We start from the raw sequence: 23,136 nt of genomic DNA, 5'->3' as shown, positions 1-23,136 counted from the left end.
CCGTTACCACGGATCCATTACCACGCAGGATCCATTACCATGGATACCTTTACCACGCATTATTCTACAACGCAGGTACTATTACAACGCATACCATTACATCGTAAGTTTAGGTAAGTTTATAGGTAAGTATTGGGTTTGTGTTTTGGGGTACAGGGGTATTTTTAGGTTTCAGGGCTGGGTTTGGGTTTTGGGGTACAGGGGTATGTTTAGGTTTTAGGGCTGGGTTTGGGTTTTGGGGTACAGGGGTATTTTTAGGTTTCAGGGCTGGGTTTGGGTTTTGGGGTACAGGGGTATTTTTAGGTTTTAGGGCTGGGTTTGGGTTTTGGGGTACAGGGGTATTTTTAGGTTTCAGGGCTGGGTTTGGGTTTTGGGGTACAGGGGTATTTTTAGGTTTTAGGGCTGGGTTTGTGTTTTGGGGTACAGGGGTATTTTTAGGTTTTAGGGCTGGGTTTGGGTTTTGGGGTACAGGGGTATTTTTAGGTTTTAGGGTTGGGTTTGGGTTTTGGGGTACAGGGGTATTTTTAGGTTTTAGGGCTGGGTTTGTGTTTTGGGGTACAGGGGTATTTTTAGGTTTTAGGGCTGGGTTTTGGGGTACAGGGGTATTTTTAGGTTTTAGGGCTGGGTTTTGGGGTACAGGGGTATTTTTAGGTTTTAGGGCTGGGTTTGGGTTTTGGGGTACAGGAGTATTTTAGGTTTTAGGGCTGGGTTTTGGGGTACAGGGATATTTTTAGGTTTTAGGGCTGGGTATGGGTTTTGGGGTACAGGGGTATTTTTAATATATATTTAAAAAAATTACAATTAAAAATAATTTCATTAATATAATTATTTAATGATTAAATATTGATTAATTTAATTTCATTATTAAAAAAATAATTATTTAAAATATAATAATGAATAATTAAATTAAATATTACCAAAATAATTTTTAAGAAAATATATATACTTACCTATACTTACGTTATAATGGTATGCGTTGTAATAGTATGTGCGTTGTAGTGTATTGCGTTGTAAGGGTATCCGTTGTAACATGACCTGCGTTGTAAAAAATCCGTGGTAATGGTATGCGTGCTAAAAGTACGCGTGGTAACGTCATATATCCGTCCCGGAGCACCTTCGCATTAATGCTCATTCAAGCTACTTGGACCACACAAATAGAGTAGGCTCTCAGAGGAAGTGGGCTCTAGGGCCTCTATCCACCTTTTAAAATCTTTCTATACACTCACCTCATGTGCTTACAATGATAACTATTTTGTAACCAAATTGCTCCTGCACTTAGATTACCCCCAATGTACATACGTAGATGGTTCTACAAAGAAGTCCTCGAGCCTGTCTATACTGGTTATAAACACACCCATTAAGCAGATACAATACAGAAATCTATGTTACCACCAGAACTGTATATGACCTTTTGTACAGTGAGGCTTTTGCTAATTGCAGCTTTTCTTGTGGATTGCTCCTTTCCTGCTCAATAAATAAAAACTGACATAATTAGATACATGGTGTGCAGTCGGACCTCAGCATTCTTTAGGCCCTAAAGGGTCTGTAGAAGCCATGATCAGGATACACTAGATGAAATGAGACAGCTCGTTTACTGCAGATAGAAACATCATTCAAACTTCTATAGTCTTAGCGACTACGAAGCCAGCTTCATTGGCATATTGGGGGCAATATCGGCACTTTGCTAGACAGGATACTTAAAGGACATTGCCACTTCGGCTGATGTCAGCTGGACATCAATAGTCAGTTCCTAAGATCATGTTATGTTATGTTATGTGCGATCTCTTCTATAGCGCACGGCTACCCCATCGGGTGTCCCGGCTCTTTGGCAAAGAGATCTGAGGCCAAAAACACCATACAGCAACTTACAGTGGTCTGAGAGGTCAAGCAGTAAAGAGCCATGTCTTCAACTCTCTTCTAAAGGAGAGAAGGCTGTTGGCTTTCCGGAGAGAGATAGGAAGCTCATTCCAGTGACGGGCCGCCAAATAGCGGAAGGACCGTCCTCCCATCCGGGCACGTCTGATAGGCGGGACAGCTATCGTGGCCAATGTGGCTGACCGCAGCGTCATACTATTTAAGATTCAGTGCTGGAGGCCGTATTACAGAAGGTGCCCCGGGGGTGCAATGGGCATTTGGCACCCCGGGGCACTTTATAGAAGGGGGCGCAGACGCTTGTGCGCCCCCTTCTACAGGGCTTTAAGTGGGCCGGGTCTCCAGGGGTCTGAGCACCGGCAGTTTTTTAAAGGGGGCCTCGAAACGGGTCTCTATCGGGCTCTGTTTTGAGCCCTGGCACAGGTGGTCCGTTTTTTTTTCAGACTGCTGTGACAGTAGTTTGCTGTCACTGTAGTCTGGAAAAAAGTGCCAGGGCGCAAAACAGCCCGATAGAGACCCGTTTCGAGACAGCAAGCACATCGATGTTGCCTGCCCTCACTTCTCACTAGTGGAGAAGTCACGCATGGCGTCATGCCAGGTGAGCGTTTTGGGGGAAGGGAAATCCTCTAAAGAGTCATTTTCTTTATGGATTTCCCGTCTCTTTTTGAAACTCAAGAGCAGCAACATTGTGGTAGGGTCACCAGGGCTTTAATTGGAAGCTTTTTCAATATTACATGTAACAAGCCATAGTTGCAGCTTATTTATATTATGCAACTAATAACCATTGACAAAGCAAATAGTACTTACTTGTTGTAAGTATGATGTTACTTGTTCTATCACATATCTGGATGCAATGACAGAAACAGCAAAATACAAGGCGGGCAGCACACTATGCTAAACAGATTTTTTGCATAAGTGTTTTAAAGCCACGCCCCTAATTACACTGGCCACGCCCCTTTGAGAGACCGCCCAGTTTTTTCATCCCACTTATGTTCCCTCATTTGCATAGGGGCTTTCCCTATGCAAATGAGGGAATTCCTTTGACTCTGTGTCTGCGCCATATTACAAGACGGGGTTGCAGAGTCACTGAAAGCGTGCCATTTGAAAGGTGGTGTACTGTCCTTAGAACAGCCATCTGCAGGGTGTAAAGGGGGTCCCATGGAACCCCCAGACATCCACTACACCATCCTGCAAGGGGATCTCTGATCCCCTTCGTGCACAGTGAAAACACAGAGCAGCTGCTCTGTGTTTTCAAATAAATGCGCTGCCCCCAGGTCTGCGCAAGGCCCCGGCTGTCCTGGGGTCAGCGCATTCACCATAATGGGGCGCATTAGCAATGTTTGCGCCTGCCTCACCTTTTAAAAGGTGCGCCGGGCGCAAACAATGCCCCAGAACAGATGTTGAAAAGGGGTCAATTGTCTTGTGAGTGAAAGTGTCTGTGTGTCATATACACGCTGAAGTAGAAACCTCCATTACACTTTCATTCCATGTGGGTAAAGAGGGAGTTTCTGTCCTACTCAACGCTGCCATTTCAATTCCTACACTGTCCAACAGTATCAAGGTTTTTTTGTTCTTTATCTGTGGCAATGGGCAAGCTGTGATTACTTACTTTGCATTTTTCATTTTGATACAGGCAGTTTCTTAGCAGCTGCGTAACAATCTTAAGCTCCTTGATGAGACTGTCTTCCTGTGTGAGCAAAATAAATGTATTAGAAAACCTGAAAATCTGTCGAAAGCAACCAGCCACAATTTATCTTAATGCTGTTTACTGGACTTCTTAACCTCGCTATAAGAGGCATGAATCCTCCCAGCCCACGAACCTTTATGTTACTGACAAGCTACCTCTGAAAAATGAGCAGCTTCGAGAGAAGCCGTAGCTTCCACACAGCAGGAGATACAATGGGGAACAAACATGACACTGATTTTGTGTGCTTGTAGCAGTTAATTACAACTAAGAACACCGCTCCTTATATTTGGTAGATATTAAAGTCTTTTTTTCCCTTCTTTTGAATTGCAAAATATACATCGCAGCAACAGACGACATTCGAACTCTACTGGACAATGGAGACTCAGTCGCCCTCATCCTCCTCGACCTCTCCGCAGCCTTCGACACGGTCTGTCATAGCACCCTTTTACAATGCCTCAGAAACATCGGAATCCAAGGAAGAGCACTGGAATGGATCTCCTCGTTCCTCACCGGAAGAACCCAGAGAGTCCGCCTTCCACCATTCAAGTCAGAGGCCACTGAAGTCATCTGCGGCGTACCACAAGGATCCTCACTCAGCCCCACCCTCTTCAACGTATACATAAGCCCCCTCGCGGCCATCGCACGCCAACATAACCTCAACATCATCTCCTACGCTGATGACACTCAACTGATCCTCTCACTCACCAAAGACCCTAACACCGCCAAAACCAACCTGCATGAAGGAATGAAAGAAGTAGCCGAATGGATGAAGCACAGCCGTCTGAAACTGAACTTAGACAAAACAGAAGTCCTCATCCTAGGCACCTCCCCCTCTGCCTGGGATGACTCTTGGTGGCCAGAGGCCCTTGGAAAAGCACCCATCCCGACGGACCACGCACGGAACCTGGGCGTCATCCTGGATTCCTCACCCTCGATGAACAGACAAGTCAACGCTGTCTCTTCATCTTGCTTCAACATCCTTCGCATGCTCAAAAAAACATTTCGTTGGATCCCCACCGAAACTAGAAAAACAGTCACCCACGCTCTGGTCACGAGCCGTCTGGACTACGGAAACACCCTCTACGCCGGTACCACCGCAAAACTCCAGAAAAAACTCCAACGCATCCAGAACGCTTCTGCCAGGCTAATACTAGACATCCCGCGTAAAGATCACATCTCTGGACACCTGAAAAACCTCCACTGGCTCCCCGTCAATAAAAGGATTACTTTCCGGCTCCTAACCCACGCACACAAAGCGCTCTACGAAATCGGACCCGAATGCCTCAACACAAGACTGTCCTTCTACACCCCCACCCGCCAGCTACGATCCGCCAACCAAGCCCTTGCCACTGTACCTCGCATCAACAAAACTACCATGGGAGGTAGATCCTTCTCCTACCTGGCAGCTAAAACCTGGAACTCACTTCCCACTCACCTTCGCCTTACTCAGAACCACCTAGCATTCAGAAAGCAACTTAAAACGTAGATATTTGACAAGTAATTCCCCACCCCTCTCCAAGCGCCTTGAGACCCTTTTGGGTATGTAGCGCGCTATATAAATTTATTGACTTGACTTGACTGACTTTTTTTGATATATATTTTATTGGGTTTTTATACTAACAACATATGACAAATAACATGTATTCTTCATTGCATTTTTACATATAGGGGTGACAGCCCATGTGGCTTAGCTGTTAGTTGTACAGATTCCACATAGAGCACATGAGCTTGAGCGTCCCTGCATCTTTACCGTCCCACATATAACATATAACATATAACATTAATACCTTGGCGCTATGTAACCTTGAGAAAGTCCAGAGAACAAAATGTGTTGGCTGATAAAAAGTCTTGTGTGCAGAACAAACTTCAAGAAAGCACGGAAGGCAGACAGTTACAGTGAATAACTAGAATGATTACTAAAGTGAAAAACAAGAATTTGAATAAAGGACAGTTGATGAAAATATTGGGTAATATTCTATGTCATCTAGATATTTACTAAACAGCCAACCACAGTCAAGCCAACTTGTGCGAGTGTTAGGTGATATCTGGGAAAACTACAACATGGAAAAATGGTATCGAAGCTACCACAAATTAAGAAATTAGTCGAAATTCTTCAGGGCTGCAATGTATAGAACAGCATCACAGTAGTATCTGTATAGTAGTATTTATTGAAGAAGACCACCAAAGTCTGTGCAGCATGCTTTCAAATTTCTGATAAAATTCTGAGAAATTACCACACTATAGTCTGGTCCCCCCCCCAATCCTTCCCGTCAGATGTTGCTCGTTTAGGATTATATGTCCTTTTACACTGCTGAACGCTAGGGTAGTATCTGTTCTTCCATCAAAAACACGTGCTGTACATTGGAGCTCTTGGTTTGGCCTTTTTTAACCTCTCCTTGTAAATGGTGCCTAAATGCACCAGTAGCATGGAAAGCTAAATGTCATATGTGGGAGGCAGTGCACACTTACACCACCCATTTATATGGCAATAATATGTGTCTGTCAGGAGTACCACTGTGCTCTGGCTGGACTGCAATTTATACGCACTGCAATGACATACAGCAGGGAAACGTGCCTTTGCCTTGGAGAAAAGAACTACTTTTATATATTCTTAAGTCACCCCTAAAGTTTGCTCTCTAAGCACAAATGCAGGGTGCAAATGTGTATGAACATATTGTGATACAGGCCTCGAAAAATCATAAAAATGTTACCAGACCTGTAGGTCTAGTAACTTGAATAATCTACTCGACCTAACTGGAATGTATGTACTTGACTCGTAAACTGGTCTCAAATTGTCTTTATCTAACAGAGCTGGCTTGTTCTTAGTTATCGCAATTGACAACACCTTCAAATATGAGTTCAACATTTCTGTTGTAGAAATAATCGATTTTGTTTGATCAAATAGACTAAACATTTGCCCCATGTATAATAAGTATCTAGCACACATAAAGGGTAGGGTCCACATGATCTCTGACTTGCATCTAGGGGCTAGATGTACACAGCTTTTTTTCATTAGCACATGGCACGATTTGCAGAATTGGGCCGTTTGCGAACGCTCAAGGGTATTTTTTTATGTACAAAGGCCCAATTTGTGATTCAGTAACCTGTTACAGAATCGCAATTTGGGTTTGCGATTTGGTATAGGGAAGGGGCATGTTTAGGGTGTCCGTTCCTAATACCGAATTGCAGTGGTATGTGTGAATGTTATGTGACTGAAATGTGGATGCAAAACATTTAAATTTAATGGAGAGTATTCCGGGAGTATTCCGGGAGCGAAACATCCGTGTGCACATGTGGTCGCAGGGCATGCGTAAGTCGCAAGTAGTAACAGTGTTGGGAGTCGTGAAGTTGGTATTCTTTTTTAAGATATTCGAAGGATCTAGGAACGCACCCCTTCCATACATCGCCCAGGTATTCTATCCCAATCAACCTCCACCCCTTGAAGCCTGTTAGCCTTGACACATCGGTTAGCTAATTGTTCTTTTTTTAAGCGCATTCTGTTTTCCTTTGTTAAGGAAAACAGGCTGCATTTAGAATAATATATATATATTGCTTTATTATAAAGCAATCTCAGACATGGTGGTCGGCTGTCCCCAGCAGGTCGCCATCCATATGATTTTTGTGATTCCCAATGGGTCGCAAACAGATACCTACCTCATGAATATTACTGAGGTAGATCTATTTGCGACCCACTGGGTAATGCAAAATGTGTACAGCACACATTTGTACATGTTGTTTGCGATTCGCAGAGAGCGAATCGCAAAAAATCGAAATTTGGTAATCACAAATGATTACCTATGTACATCTGGCCCTTAATTCACTAATAGCATTGCCATCAGGACAGGGGAAGGAGTGTTTTTCAGTTCATGTTTAAAAACTCATTTTGAATAATAATGGGGCCATATTTCGAGAATTTATGGAATTGCAATTAGAAAATCACACGTCCTAATGTGTAATAACCTAGAAGTTGAAAATAGCGATTCCTAATGGAGTTGCGTAAAACCTTCCTCATGAATATTAATGAGGTAGGATGCAGTTTGCGACCCATTAGGAACTGCAGCCATCAAAGGGATAGTGGCCTGCTGGGGTTAGCAGAACACCATGTGTGTGATTGCTTTTTAATAAAGCAATCTTTTTTTTTTTGATGCAACTCGTTTTCCTTAAAGTAAAATGGGATGTGCTCAAAAAGAAGAAAAAATGAAATGCTTAAGTTTCATTATTAGATCGAGCCTGGGCAGCACATACGCTGCTATGTGAGGCATGCTGTACTGAGGTAGGGACTTGAAGCTCCACCTACTCCACGCCCATATTTTTCATTGGCTTGTGTCATTGTCCACTGTAAACTGTGGCTGTTCATTGGTACCATACGCAGCGCCGCAGGGGCATGGAAAAATCAGTGCGGAACAGTTGTGTTCTTTGGAGTTCTCCCTGCCTGGCGCCTTTTCGTGTTTGGTCCACGAATAAACTCGTATGTGTATCCTGTGATGGTGGGAATCACCTCCACACGTTTCTGATCGATAATGATAATTTCACCCCATCTATTAACCTGATTGAGGTTGTGTTCTTTGGAGTTCTCCCTGCCTGGCGCCTTTTCGAGTTTGGTCCACGAATAAACTCGTATGTGTATCCCGTGATGGTGGGAATTACCTCCACATGTTTCTGATCGATAATGATCATTTCACCAAATCTATTAACCTAATTGAGGTAAGGTGGGAGAGTGGACTGGGACTGGTAGAAGTCCTGATTAAGATCGGAGTGACCGGTTTAGTAGGGGCACAGTAAGACGGTCGAAACATGTTGGCATTGGCAGTTTAAGGAGGGGTGTTTTGGGAACTTGATATTCTGTATAAAACACTTCCCATCCTTCACTATTTTAATCCTGACCATGGAACCCATGAATAAAGGTCCGAAAGGTATCCATGAGCCAGTGTTAAGCACTTTCTATTGCTGCACTTTTTTCTATCACTGTACCCAGTCATAGGTTAACACTCACTTTGTTATCACTGTTTTGTCACTTTTATGTTGTTTTGTGTTTCCCCCTCCCTATGCTCCGCCCTGTGCGTGGCTACACCAGGGCGTTTTGAGAGCAGACCCAATGATGAAGCATGTCACCCACACATGAGGGCAGTTTTCAAAACACACGACTTGTGCCACTGCATGTCTGTTAACGTATTTGTGTTGGGTGTTTTCCTCTCTACCCCTCTCTGTGTTAACATGTTTATTAGTACTGCCTTGTCTCATTTTGTAACCTCCCATGGCAACACCCACTGTTAAGTGTGTTGTTCTTTGGAACACTTTAATTACAGCCTACGAGCACTATTTTTTCAAGTAGCTTTGTCCTGCCTGCTGCAGGCAGGACACGCTTTCTCCTACTGCTTTAAAAAACAAATTATAGTACGCATTTGCAATACAATAGGTCTGCATATACGAGAGTTTAAGCTATTGGCATTGTAAATGACAATGCCTTTTATTTATTTGTTTTAAAAACAACTTAAAAAGGCATTGTCATTTACAATGCCAGTAGCTTAAACTCTCTTAAATGTGAGACCTATTGCATCGAAAATGCTTGTTTAAGAGTACAAATTGGTCGATGGGAGCACTGCCTGCCCTTAAAGCACAAGTTACTACTTGTGTAACGATATATCTGTAAGAGACATTAGTTAGTGATAGATTCCTTACCTTAGAATATCCCCAGGCGTCAGACTGGATCCGGAAACTTTTGCCTAGCAGTACCCTTGCGCGTCGGTAGGAGTCATCTGCGGCTCCGCGTCCGTCGTCGGCGTCGTGGGCGCCGTGATGATGTCATCGGAGTACTTAGACACCTCCTCCGCGTGCTGACGTCAGTTCTTAGACACAGCATTTCCGCGCCAGAAACGCAGAGCTATGCTAAAAACCAACACTGATGCCTTGAAACTAGGGCCCTGAAAGGGGATTACCTTAACCCTAGATATCGGTTTGCAGAACGGGGAGGATGGGTGGGTCGGTAAGGAATCTATCACTAACTAATGTCTCTTACAGATATATCGTTACACAAGTAGTAACTTGTGCATCTGAAAGAGACACGTTAGTGATAGATTCCTTACCTTAGAATAGATACCCCAGCAATACCAACCCCGGTGGTGGGTCTGCGAACCAATAATCATACCAGAAAGTCCTGGAGGATGGAACGGCCAAAGAAGCCATCCCTCCGGACTTGACTGTCCAGGCAATAGTGTCTTGCAAAAGTGTGCAGCGAGGTCCACGTAGCCGCCGGGCAAATGTCCTGCAAGGGCACACCTCGGCCCAAGGCAGTTGTTGTCGCTGTGGCACGAGTGGAATGAGCCCTCAGCCCAACAGGGGGTTCCTTCTTTGCCAAGGAGTAACACGCCTGGATACACAAGATGATCCACCGCGAGATGGTCCGCTTGTGCACCACTTTCCCCTTCTTAGCGCCCACGTAACCAACAAAGAGTTGGTCATCCACCCGGAACTGGCGTGTGCGGTCCAGATAGAACGAGAGCGCACGTTTTGGGTCCAGACGGTGGAGCCTCTCTTCCTCTCTCGAGGGATGCGGAGGCGGAAAGAAGGTGGGCAAGGTGATGGATTACCCAATGTGGAAGGCCGTGACAACCTTGGGTAGGAAAGAGGGCCTTGTCCGCAACACAATCTTATCCGGATGGACTGAAAGGAAAGGAGGTTTACAGGATAGAGCCTGGAGCTCACTCACTCTCCTGGCAGAGGTGATGGCTACCAGGAAGGCAGTCTTCAAAGTGAGAAGGCGAGGAGGACAGTTGTGAAGTGGCTCAAAGCGAGCGCACATCAGAAAAGTAGGAACCAAGTTCAAGTCCCACTGAGGCATCACAAAGGGAACAGGAGGGAACGTATGTGTGATGCCTTTCAGGAATCGATTAACGATAGGGGACTTGAACAAAGAAGGTTGATCAGGCAGCCTCAAAAAGGCTGAAAGAGCAGAAAGGTAGCCCTTGATAGTGCCCAGAGCAGAGCCCTGCTGGGCAAGAGAAAGAAGAAAGAGAAGAAGCACAGAAAGAGGGGCATTGAGGGGATCCACAGCCTTTGCTGTGCACCATGCCACAAATCTGTTACACCTGCAGGCGTATACCGACTTTGTGGAGGGACGCCTGGCTGCCAGAATGATGTTACAGACTTCAGGAGGCAAGTCAAATGGTCTCAACTGTCGCCGCTCAATCTTCAAGCATGGAGGTGGAGACTGGACAGGTTCGGGTGGAGGACCGTCTCCTGCTGCTGCGACAGAAGGTCCTCCTGAAGAGGCAGACGAACCGGGGGATCGACTGACATACTGAGTAGCTCGGGATACCAGTACCTTCGTGCCCAGTCCGGAGCCACGAGGATGACTTGTGCCCGGTCGCGCCTGATCTTCTTCAGCACTCTGGGCAGAAGTGGTATAGGCGGAAAGGTGTACAACAGACCGCAACTCCACTCGCGACGAAAAGCGTCTCTGAGCGAGTGCCGCCTTGGAAATTCCAACGCGCAGAACTGATGACATTGCGCGTTCTCTTCGGTGGCGAATAGATCTAACCAAGGCTCTCCCCACTGCACAAAGAGACCTTGCACCACGTCCGAGTTCAGACGCCATTCGTGATCCATCATGCACCGGCGGCTGAGTTCGTCCGCCCTGGCGTTCAGAGAAGCTGCCAGGTGTTGAACCACCAGAGTCACGCCCTGATGTTCCAGCCATTGCCAGAGGCGCAGAGCCTCCTGGCAGAGGGTCCACGACCCCACCCCGCCCTGTTTGTTGCAGTACCACATGGCGGTGGTGTTGTCCATGAACACCTGCACTGCACTCCCTCGGACAGAGGGGAGGAATGCCTTCAGTGCTAGACGAATCACCCGCAGCTCCAAAAGGTTGATATGGAGCCGGGACTCCGCCGGAGACCAGAGGCCTCTGATCTCCGCCTCTCCCATGTGGCCTCCCCAGCCCTGGAGGGACGCGTCCGTCACAACTATGTGCTCCGGTTGGGGAAGGGAGAGGGATCTGCCGCTGACCCAATCGCCGTTCGTGAGCCACCACTGCAGCTGTCTCGCAGTGCCCTCCGAGATCAGGACATGGTTGGACAGGTTGCCCTGATGCTGGGCCCACTGAAACTTCAGGTCCCACTGTAGAGCCCGCATCCGCCAACGGGCTTGATGCACCAGAAGGATGCAGGAAGCCATCAGCCCCAGAAGCCGCAGCGTCAACCTGACCGAAACCTGGGATAAAGGCTGGAAGGGGTGGGGGCGTGGGTTGCAGCCGATGCGGACGGTCGCAGCCTAGCGAGGCTCCCGACCCTCTGCCCTAAGATCCGCCGAAGAATCCTGTCTACGACCCGGGATCCCCGTGAAATCGGGTCGATCCCGAGTACAACACCCAGGCCTGCTCCGGTTCGGGTGGCGAACCAAGGAATCTCCCGCAGCGGGCGCACCTTGCCGTCAGGTTCCCGAGACTCCAGTGCGCAAGATGGCGGCACCCTACACAGCTGCTGCCGGAGAGTAGCGGCGGACCCACCCCCGGTGCCCAGCAGAGCGGAGAACTGAGGTACCTGGTGGCCGGGGGGCAGCTAAGACCGTCTGGCACACCGGCAGGGCCCGATCTCGGTGAGACCATCGGGGAACTCGGGCGCGGGAGCGGCTCCGACGAAGCTCCGCCCCGCCCGGGAGAAGGATAATTTATACCCCGGCTTGGCGGCCTGCTATCCCTGCTGGCGCAGCCCTTCCCCGAGGCCCGGTTGGAAGAGGGAAACAGTTCGGAGGGGGCCCCGGGAGAGTGCTGGGCCCGACTGCCGCTCCACTGGCCTGGACCTTTATGTGAGCCAACCGGGAGGCTGAATGAGTCCCCACAAGCCCTAGGGGACGATAAATTTACCCCCGGCTCCGGGGCCTGGTGTTTCGGTGGATGCTGCTCTGCCCCTGCCATATTACTGCACGGAGGAGGTGGGCCTGTGAGGAGCTGGCAGAGGGGAACGGGGACCAACACCTACATTACTGACCCCCGAGCCCGGAGTGACTGGCGTGGGGCCCAGGGCACAGGCGAACCAGGGAAGGGCCCGCTCTGTTGGTGGGCGGAATATCGACGCCTCTGCACTGGACTCCATCACCCCTGCACGCATCGTGGGGCAACCGGAGGGTTCGCCTGCCGGCCCCGGACGGTGAGGCTCTGCAGTGACTGGCCCCTGGGGGGGGGGGGGGGGGGGGGGGGGGGGGTGGAAAGGGCACGTGCAATAGTGCAATCCTGGAGCCCTGAGGGCCCGGCCCCGCTGCGAGGGGCGTGGAGAAGGTAGCTGGACCTTTGCAGCGGCCGGATTGGGGCCTGAGGGGGTGGAGCGGCTGAGGAAGACCAGCAGCCTCCACGAGATTGATCGTAGACTCCCCCGCGAGCTGAGGCCGGGACGGAATTGAGCCCGGATAGGTGAACGTGCGACACTGCGCTGGCTGTGCGCCGGGAGTCAGCTGCAGACAACATTCCTTTGGCGGGTGCCGCCGGAGTGGAAAGCGGAGAGTACCGAGTGGCGAGACCAACCCTCATGACACCGGGGCCTGCGGAGACGGGGAGGACTGATTGACCACGCGGAGTGGAGTGCCCGGGAAGAGGACTTGACCTGACCTCCCCCAAATTCGTGCCCGCCGGATTGCTTGCTGCAGGGAGCACCGACAACGATCGACCATTTCTGGGGGCCCGGATCTACATCGCGGGAGCGAGATGGGAAAGCCCAGGAGCGTAAAAGGGGATGGGAGCCCAACCACAGAACCGCCGGACAATGCTTCACAGTCCACCACGGATCTGCAACAGATGCAGGACCGGATCCTAGCAGCTATTGCTGCCACGAAGGATGCCCTACACCAAGACATTGTGCAGGTATCGACCGGACTGGGGCTCCTGCAGGCTGACCACGCAAAGTTAACTGATAGGGTGAAGGATGCGGAAGACGCCCTAAAAGACATCGTACCAGCGCATAAGTCAATGGATGGGAAGCTCACGGAAGCGATGGAGCGGATACAAGCCCTGGAAAGGAGGGCGGAGGATGCTGAAAACCGCAGTCGGAGGAACAGCGTGCGCCTGGTGGGTCTTCCCGAAAAAAAAGAGGGCACAGACATGGTGGGCTACCTGCACGACTGGCTAAAGACTGTGGTGGCCCCGGAGGGTCTTTCCCCCTTCTTCACTCTAGAGCGGGCGCACCGAGTTCCGTCCCAACCCCCGAAACCGGGCCTACCACCTCGCCCAGTGGTCATCAAATTGCTTCACTACAAAGACAGGGATTGGCTTTTGCAGCGGGCCAGGGGCACAGGCCCATTCCAAGTGGACAATAGCAAGGTTACGCTATTCCCGGACTACACGTTCGAGACCCAAAAACTGCGTGCCTCATTCCTCTCTATCAAAAAAGAACTGCGCACAGAAGGCTTACAGTACTCGCTGCTGTTCCCGGCCAAACTCCGAGTAGTGTTAGACGAAAAGGCGCTGTTCTTCACAACTTCGGCGGAGGCATGGGCCTGGTGGGACACTTACAAAGCGGGCACGGACGGAGCTCGATACAGGGCCGAGGAGGAATGCCAGAAACATACAGTCAGGCAATCACGGAGGCTCCGCAGGCGCAGACAGGGGTCCAGAAAACCGTTGATCTCCCAAACAGAGGGTGAACGAAGAGCAGCGCTGCAGGCAGTAAAGGAAGTGTCGGGATCGGTGCTGGTCCAATCGGCGAGGGAATCGGGCTCGGAGGGCCAAAGAACGCGCTCGGACACTGAGCTATCGGAGCTGGGCGGCGCCAGGGGCCCGAAGGTCACGCCACAAACCTCAGGAGAAATCATCGAATGCTGAATCCTGACCACAGTACCTGACAAGGCTGGAAACTAATGGTGTAGCCTTCACGGACTGTTCGAGCAGGCCACTGTAAGACTGGCATACCGTGAGTCATAATGAGTACTGTGGGGCGGGGGTATGGGGACAACACTGGAAGGGTTTTAGTAGCTAGCACACGCACCCCAGGGCCCATAAGGCCTCCGTGGTACAGACTACGGACTAGGGACAGTTGAGAGCGTGTTCGCTCAATGGTTTGGATGGGAGCGACTCTTCTGCAGTTGGGTCCTGTTCTGGGGGAGGGGGGACCTGGAGAAGTTGGGGCAACTCGAGGTGTAGGTTGGGGAGGGGGGGTGAGGGGAATGTTGGGGATGGGCGGGAACGGTGTGATATCTGGTGTCTGGCTGCAACCTGTTATTGACTTACACCGCACAAGTTGGGGCAATGGCTAATGCGGGCTCAATAAAATGTGTGTCCTGGAATGTGCGGGGTCTAACCACAATGGCGAGGAGACACAAAATCCACTCTTACTTAGTCCGTAGAGGAGTGCAAATAGCATTCCTACAAGAGACCCACTTAACGAGAAAGGAGGGAGTGGCGCTACAGCGTAGATGGAGGGGCCACCTGTTTTACACCATGTACTCTGCTTTTGCTAGGGGAGTGTTGATCTGGGTGAGAGCGGGAGTCAAGTCATAAGCTTTTATTCGATTTGAAAATACAAACCATACAAGCATTGACATATAAACAATTCATTACATACACGATTAATCTAAAAACATAGTGACTCAAATGATCTCAGAGATAATTCATAAAAGAAGGAAACATATACTAGCATACACTGGGCAACAATACATGATTAAAAATATGATATAGAGTTAAAAAGATAAAGATAAAAAAGGGTCATGCATGTACAGACAGGAGTAAAGATAATTATCACACAAAATACTTTTCCTGGCAGCTGTACATTTTGAGCAGGGTTTCAATAGGGCTAGAGCAAATACAGTACAAAAGGGGAAAGGTAGGAGGACCATACATTTACAGACAATGGGCATAATGCGAGATTAAATACAATATGCTGTTAAAAAGAAAATATGTACAGACAGGAGTGTATAAAATTATGGCAGCACTATACACTTCCTGGCAGCTGTACATTTCAAGATAAAAGTGGCAACAAAGAAACAAATATCCACATTCTCTAGTGAAGATAGTAACTCTAGAGCACTCTTAAAAGATCGAATATTGTATTTTATAAGGATAGGTTTTAGGTACCTTATTCTTAAAAAGTGATAGAATTTACAAAAAAAGTAAAAAATGACAGCAGCTTTGGCGTGAGGTGTTGTCGCAAGGGCAGAGAGTCTCAGATCTTAATTTCTGTACTGGGAAGGCGTCAAGGTGATGTGCAATACCCAACCTAACTCGGGTTAGTACAAACTGATGGGAGGGTCGAGAGACATTCGAAAGGTAGGCTTGAAACCCCGGAGTTAAGTTTAATTCTTTGTAGAACTTCACGGTGGCTAACTTGCCATATACCTTATCTCGCCCTTTCTTTTTGAAGTTTAAAAATGTTTGTTTGATTTCTTTTTTGGGGATTGCAACCGCCAATTCGGGGTCAAGGAGAACATCAATTTCAAATAGGGTTTTGTACCAGAAATGAATGTATTTCAGCCACTGAATGCGAAGTGAGTAATCCAGGCCTAAACAGTCAAGAATAATTTCTTGAGTGAATCGAGTTTCTGTCTTAGCCCAAATAGAACGCCACAGTAAGAGTGGCCGAACGGCTGCTAAGTCAGAAATGAACTCGATCCCCACCTCATCATGGATTAGTTGGACAGAGGCGGCGGGGGGGAGACATAACAGTCTTTTTAGAAACTTGTTTTCATCCTTTTGGAGCGATGGGCCCTCAGTGTGACCCCACACACCCGCCCCGTACAATGCAGAGGAAACACAGCGTATGTTATATACGTTAATCATATCTAAAATACTTCTCGATCCGAGCTTGGATGCAAAGCGGAAAATACTACTAGTGGTTCGCAACATTTTCATCCTGATATTATCAAACTCGGGTATCCATGACCCGTCATTGGCGTAGGTAATTCCCAGATAGCAAAATGATTTTACCTGTGTCATCTTGTCGCTATCTAAGAAAAAGCTGGACTTCAGTTTATTTGCGGACTGCCCACACTGCATTACATACGTCTTAGATTTGTTCACGCGAAGCTTTCTGTTTTGAATAAACAGCATAAATCTGTCAATTAGTCGCTGTAAACCAATCTGGGTACGAGATAAAAGAACAGCGTAGTCCGCATATAGTAATATTGGGACAGGTTTGCCTCCGATCAGGGGGGCATCTGCTGGGGTATTAACCAAGATGCGATCAATATAATTAATAAAAAAGGAAAATAAAAGGGGGGCCAACACGCATCCCTGGCGAATGCCCCGTGAGACTTTGAGAAACGGCGTACATTCGCCTAGGGTGCCATAACGAACTTTACAGGAAAGTCTCTCGTAGAGCCTGGCCAAAAAATGAACTATTTCCTTTGGTGCCCCTGACTCAAGAAAAACCTTCCAAAGAATGGCATGATCAACTAAATCAAACGCGCTGCTCAGGTCAGCAAAACATAAAAAAAGATTGCCCTTTTTGGCTACAGTATATTTCTTTAAAATAAGGTCCAAATTTACACATTGCTCCAAGGTGCCCATACCTTTCCTGAAGCCATATTGCACTTTTGTTAAAATATTCATATCTGTAGCCCAAGTTTCTAGTCTTTTGAGCAGAATTCTGCTCATGACCTTTACTGAGGCGTCCAACAAAGAGATCGGACGGTAATTTGAAGCCTCAGATTTACTCCCTTTTTTAAATAGTGGGATAATAACTGATTGGCCCCAGGAGGGAGGGATATTACCTTCTGCTGCACAGTTAAAAGTCCTCACCAGGATAGGAGCCCACAAGTTAGGTTCAGCTTTTAGTAGATCAATAGGGACCCCGTCGGGGCCCGGGGCCTTCCCCCCCCTGCTATTAGAAAGCCCTTTGTGTCCTTCTTCCAGGGTTATTTCCAGGGATAAGGGTATCCAGAAGGAGGGCTCAGTAGCTGGTGGGTTTAGGGGTATCCCTTCAGGGTTAAAAATATTAGTAAAGTGGATAATCCACTCCTCACATGCAACATAAGAAGTTATTTCCGGGATTCCATCAGTGTTCAAAAAGGGACTATTAATTGTTTCACAGTAAAGTTTGCAGTTTTTGGTCTCTGCTGCTTCCTTCAACTTATCCCATGCTTCACTTTGTAAACCCTTTTTTCTGTTGGAAATTGCCAATTTATAATTAACCCTTAATTGTTTTATTCTATTGCAGTCTCGGGGTTTAATACCTAGGGCTTTCTTCAATTCCCGTAGAGCTGCTGTACAGGATTTGTCAAACCAGCCTAGTTTCACAAAGCGGGAGTCCCTTTTCAGGTCACTAGGCATACGGAAGATCCGGAGGGGAGATTTGTAGCGGTTGAAGGGCTACTAAGAGGTCGACACATTGTGCTTAGTAGCATATACGCGCCAAATGTAGATCAGGCAGCCTATTTTGCGAGGCTCTCCAGAGTACTGGCCACCTACTTTACAGGTAATATGCTGATGGGGGGGGGGGGGGGGGGGGGGGAAATCAACTCCATAGAAGATACAACACTAGACAGATCACACCCTCCGCTACATACCTCCCCAGTACACAGGTTGGCGAGGTGCAGAACAGAATGGCAGGGGACATGGGACCTAGCAGACAGCTGGCGCACACAACATCCGACGGAGCGAGACTACTCATTCTACTCTAGCCTACACGACCTCCATGTCCATCTTGATAACTTCCTTTGTTCCCAAACAATGCTCCCGGCAGTGGTCCGAACTGAATACTTGACACGCACAATATCTGACCACAACCCTATCCTCCTAACCCTGGATTGGATGAACACACCGTCAAAGATTCCGACGTGGCGGCTTCGCCCGGACACGCTGGATGACCCACCCTTCCGCGACGACCTAGAAAATCGGATCGCTAATTACTTCACAGAGAACGAGGGTATCGCTTCATCCAGGGTAGTGGAAAGGGATGCGTTTAAAGTGGTAGTGCGGGGGCACTGCATAGGGAAATTTGCAGGGGCGCGCAGATCATTGGTAGAGGACTTAGACCAGGCTGAGCGTAAATTGAGAGAGGCAGAACAGGAACGCCCTGGCCGCCCTGAGTTGCAGGGGAGAGTGAGTGAGGAGCTTGAAGCAGTGGCTGCGGAAGTAGAGCGCCTTCGTAGCTTCGACTACAAAGCATATCTATCAAAGACCCTTGCTGAGGGGGACAAAACTGGAACACTCTTGGCCTGGCTAGCGAACCCCAATAGGAGCACTCAACCGATCCTGACCCTAAAGGCAAGTGGAGGCGACACGCTTCAAACACAACCTGCAATTTTGGCCTGCTTTCGGACATATTACGAGAGGTTATATAGGAGTGAATTGGGGGACCAGGGTGAGGCAATAGAGGCTTTCCTGAGTGACCTGCAGATACCACAGTTAGAACCAGAACAGGCTACTTTACTAGGTGGCCCGATAGACTTGGCAGAAATAAGAGGGGCAATAAAGCGAATGGCGCGTAACAAAACGCCGGGGATCGATGGATTACCCATAGAATTTTACGGGAAATACCTAGATCAGCTGACCCCGAAGTTACAAGTGATATATAATGAAGCCAAGGAAAAGGGCAGACTTCCCTAGTCAATGCGCGAAGCCATTATGATACCTTTATTAAAACCACGAAGGGAAAGCACAGACCCCGCATCCTATAGGCCGTTGTCAATGTTGACGACAGACTACAAAATCTTGAGCACAGTGCAGGCCGCCAGGCTGCTACCCCATATGCAAGACCTGATTCATAAAGATCAATCAGGTTTCATACCCACTAGGAACACGACCCACAATATCCGGAGGATGCTCAGACTAGTGGATGACCCACCGCCGGGAGCGAGAGCCCCCATGATATTGGCGGTTGACATAGAAAAGGCCTTCGACACCCTGGAATGGGAATACCTATATAGAGTGATGCAGGGCTTTGGCCTGGGTGAGGGATATATCAGGTGGACGAAGGTGCTTTACGCTTCGGCGAAAGCTAGGGTGAAGGTCGGACCCTTAGTGTCGGACCATTATGAGGTGCATCGGGGAACAAGGCAGGGATGTGCACTTTCTCCCCTGCTGATTGCGCTCGCAGTGGAGCCTCTGGCGACGATGGCTAGGCGGGGGATGCATTGCAACGGGTTGGAAATCAGAGGGACCCACCACTTCATCTCTCTGTACGCAGACGACTTACTCCTCTTCTTAGAAGATGCTGAGGGAGCTGTGGACGGCGCAAAGAGGCTGTTAGAGCGCTTCGGCAAAATATCAGGACTGCGGGTTAATTGGAGGAAAACCTGTCTCTTCCCGCTGAGGAAGGAGGAGGAGCGCCCCTTAACCAACCCAGAGATTAGATGGGAGCTTAGCTGTCTGAGCTACCTAGGAGTGTACATATATCACGAGCCCGCGGACCTACTTGACGGTAATATAGGTCGCTGTATCCGCGCGTTGCAGGGCAGTATGACCTTCTGGGCCACCCTGCCCCTCTCACTGGCGGGCCGGGTCTCACTCCTAAAAATGATAGCCCTACCGCGACTATTGTACTTTTTCCGGACCCTCCCTGTGTGGATACCTGGAGCGATCTTCAGACGGTTGAGATCAATGATTGTGTCCTTTTTATGGGGGACAGGCAGGCGTAGAATTGCTTTGACGACCCTGACCCGCCCGAAGGATGAGGGCGGCCTGGCGGTCCCAGACTTCGAGCTCTACTACCTGGCGGCCCAATTACAGTTCTTTACACAGGAAGTTGCAAGGGTCTACCGCGGTCCGGAACAGGAGAGGGAAGACGGCACCCCCCGCCACATACTGGCATATATTACCATGCAGCAAAAATTGAGGCTCGGAGGGCTGTCCCTAGAAGAACGAACAATGCGATTGTGTTGGAATCGCACGCAAAAGCGAATTGGACCCGGGCACCCGTATGCACCTGAGATCCCGCTGGGCATGGTGACAGCTCTCACACACGGCGGAGACTGGTCGAGGCTAAGTCTATGGGTAGATGCAGGGCTACAGGTGGTGGGGGATCTTTATGATGACGGGGTATTGGCCCCGTTCCAGACACTGCAGGAAAGATACGACCTTCCGAGGGGAGATTACTTAATGCATGCGGCGGTGGTGAGGGCCATACAGGCGCACTGGGGGGAGGGACTGATGGAACCCACAACGACACTGGCATGTCAATACACCATGATGGCGGCAGGAACATTTAAGGCAGTCACATGCCTTTATTCCAGAATGCACACAGACACCCTACAACCACTTACATCGCTGAAACATAAATGGGAAGCAGACCTACAGTTAGACATCCCAGACACGATGTGCTCCCAACTAGTGCGGAGAGCTAGGAAGAGCACCAGAAACGCACGTTTTCAACTAATACACCTCTATATCCTCCACAGGGCCTACCTCACCCCGAGTAAAATAGCAGCGTACTTTGGCGCAGAGGACGCAGCATGCCCCAGATGTAACCAGTTAGGAGCAGACCTAGTACATATGCTGAGGGGCTGCCCCCGCTTACAAGAATATTGGAGGGACATAGGTGACACCCTGAATGAAGTGGCAGACAGGGAACTGCAGTATGATAGCGCGGTCACTATCTTACACTAGTTCCCACACACGCGTAAGCATAAACTATCTAGCAAATTCATCGACATGGGTCTAATTATCGCAAAGAGAGAGCTGACCAGAGGTTGGAAGTCGAAGGTAGGGCCAACACACCGGAGGTGGCTGAATGAATTCTTGAAGTGGGCAATGGCGGAGAGTACGATCAGATATCAACTGGCCCGCCGCAGCTCAGATGAGAAAGCACAGGACTCAGCAATGGCATGGGAAATACTAGTGCAGGCGTTGAGGGATGGTGCAGTGGACGAAGAAGGAGACGAGGAAGCGGAGGGGCAGGAGACTCCAGTGGGGGTAGTTGTGACCCCGGCACCAACACCGGACACACACGCATTATAGAAACACAAAGATCCATAGGCCCACAGCATAGTCACGTATCCTGGCGCCAGGCACAGATCTAGACACTAGGGGGGGAGGGGGGAGGGAGGGGAAGGGAAACATCCTGGGATCCTGTAGCGTGACATGTACAAACTCTGGCGAACAATTTCGGGAGCGGGGCGAAAATACAAAAGCAGAGGGCAGAGGGCCCCATATTTCGACTGCAGCAGACAACCCAGTCAAGAGTATAAACTGTAAAAGAGTGGCGCCGCCCGACCTCCGGGATGTGGGCTGAATGGGTGTGTAAGTGGCAACTGGGATGTGATGGGGGTATGACTCTGCACTCAGGGATCCTGCACTCAGTCAGTACACTGTAATTGACTCTGCAATAAAAATTGTTTAACAAAAAAAAAAATAAAGACTGGAATATTGGAATCAGAGCCTGTATATCCCGAACCCGCTGTTCGGGTGGGTAAACCCGAAACTGCGCCGAGTCGAGAACCGCTCCGATGAAAAGGAGCTTCTGAGAGGGACACAGGTGTGACTTCGGCACATTGATGGAGAACCCCAGCTGGTGCAAGAGGTCTGCCGTCGTCTGGAGGTGGCTGACAACTGTCTGGGACGAGCCCGCCTTCAACAACCAGTCGTCGAGGTAGGGGAAGACTGAAACCCCTAACCTGCGCAGATGAGCTGCGACCGCCGCCATCACCTTCGTGAACACCCGTGGGGCGCTTTTAAGGCCGAAGGGGAGCACGGTAAAAAGTGCTCGTGGCCTACCGTGAACCACAGGTAACGCCGGTGGGCCGCAGGACGGGGATGTGGAAATAAGCGTTCTGCAAGTCCAACGCTACCATCCAGTCTCCTGGGTCCAGGCCAGCTAAGACCTGAGCCAGAGTCAGCATCTTGAACTTCTCCTTCCGGAGGAAGCCGTTGACGTGCCGTAGGTCCAAGATAGGGTGTAGGCCTCCTTTGCCCTTCTTGGGTACCAGAAAGTAGTGAGAGTAGCAACCACGACCTACTTCTGGCCCAGGAACGCGCTCGATGGCCACCTTGGCCAAGAGGGCCGAAACTTCCTCCTGCAGAAGCCGCAAGTTATCCCTCGATACGCGGTGGTGTTGCTGTGGCATGGCTTGAGGGGTCGTCTCGAAGGGGAGGGAGTAGCCCCTCCGGACGATCTGCAGCACCCACCTGTCCGAAGTGACAGTGCGCCAGTGAGAGTTGTGATGGCGAACCCTGCCCCCCACTGGCGTCACATGGGCCGAGAAGCACGGACTAGGAGGGTTTAGAGGCGGATGCTGCGGGGGAAGGTGCGGACTGGCCTGGCCGTTGTCCCCAACCGCCTCCACGGCAATTTCTACAGCCGCCGCGCTGGATGTTAGTCTGCGGCGTGTGGCTGGCGGCACGTGTGGGGGCGCCCCTTCCTTGGCCACAAAAGGAGCGAAAGGCACCCGTTTGCTGGTGCGGGGCCGAGAGGCCCAAGGACTTGGCCGTAGCCCTGGAGTCCTTAAAGCGCTCAAGCACATGGTCTGTCTTGTCGCCAAAAAGGCGATGGTCATCAAACGGCATGTCCATCAGAGTGTTTTGGACATCTGCCGAAAAGTTGGCGAACCTCAACCAGGCCTGGTGTCTAACCGCCACCATCGTTGCAATCGCTCTACCAAGTGAGTCGGTGGTATCCAGCCCACACCGGATGGAATATTTGGCTGCATCCCGACCCTCCACA

At 49.4% G+C, this 23,136-nt stretch overlaps 1 protein-coding gene across 1 annotated transcript in view; it reads right to left on the bottom strand.

Moving 5' to 3' along the window:
• RTTN (rotatin) overlaps window positions 1-23,136 on the bottom strand; it is a 1,129,552-nt gene that overhangs the window by 127,121 nt on the left and 979,295 nt on the right. The window contains exon 44 of the mRNA XM_086965450.1: window positions 3,482-3,559. Within this exon, the coding sequence (XP_086821576.1) occupies window positions 3,482-3,559 (78 nt within the window). The remainder of the gene's footprint in view (window positions 1-3,481; window positions 3,560-23,136) is intronic.

Source organism: Lissotriton vulgaris, chromosome 4_1 (genome assembly GCF_964263255.1).
Source record: "Lissotriton vulgaris chromosome 4_1, aLisVul1.2, whole genome shotgun sequence".
Classification (NCBI taxonomy): domain Eukaryota; kingdom Metazoa; phylum Chordata; class Amphibia; order Caudata; family Salamandridae; genus Lissotriton; species Lissotriton vulgaris.
The sequence above is the reverse complement of the archived record's forward strand: the minus strand, read 5'-3'. Positions and strand labels throughout refer to the sequence as shown.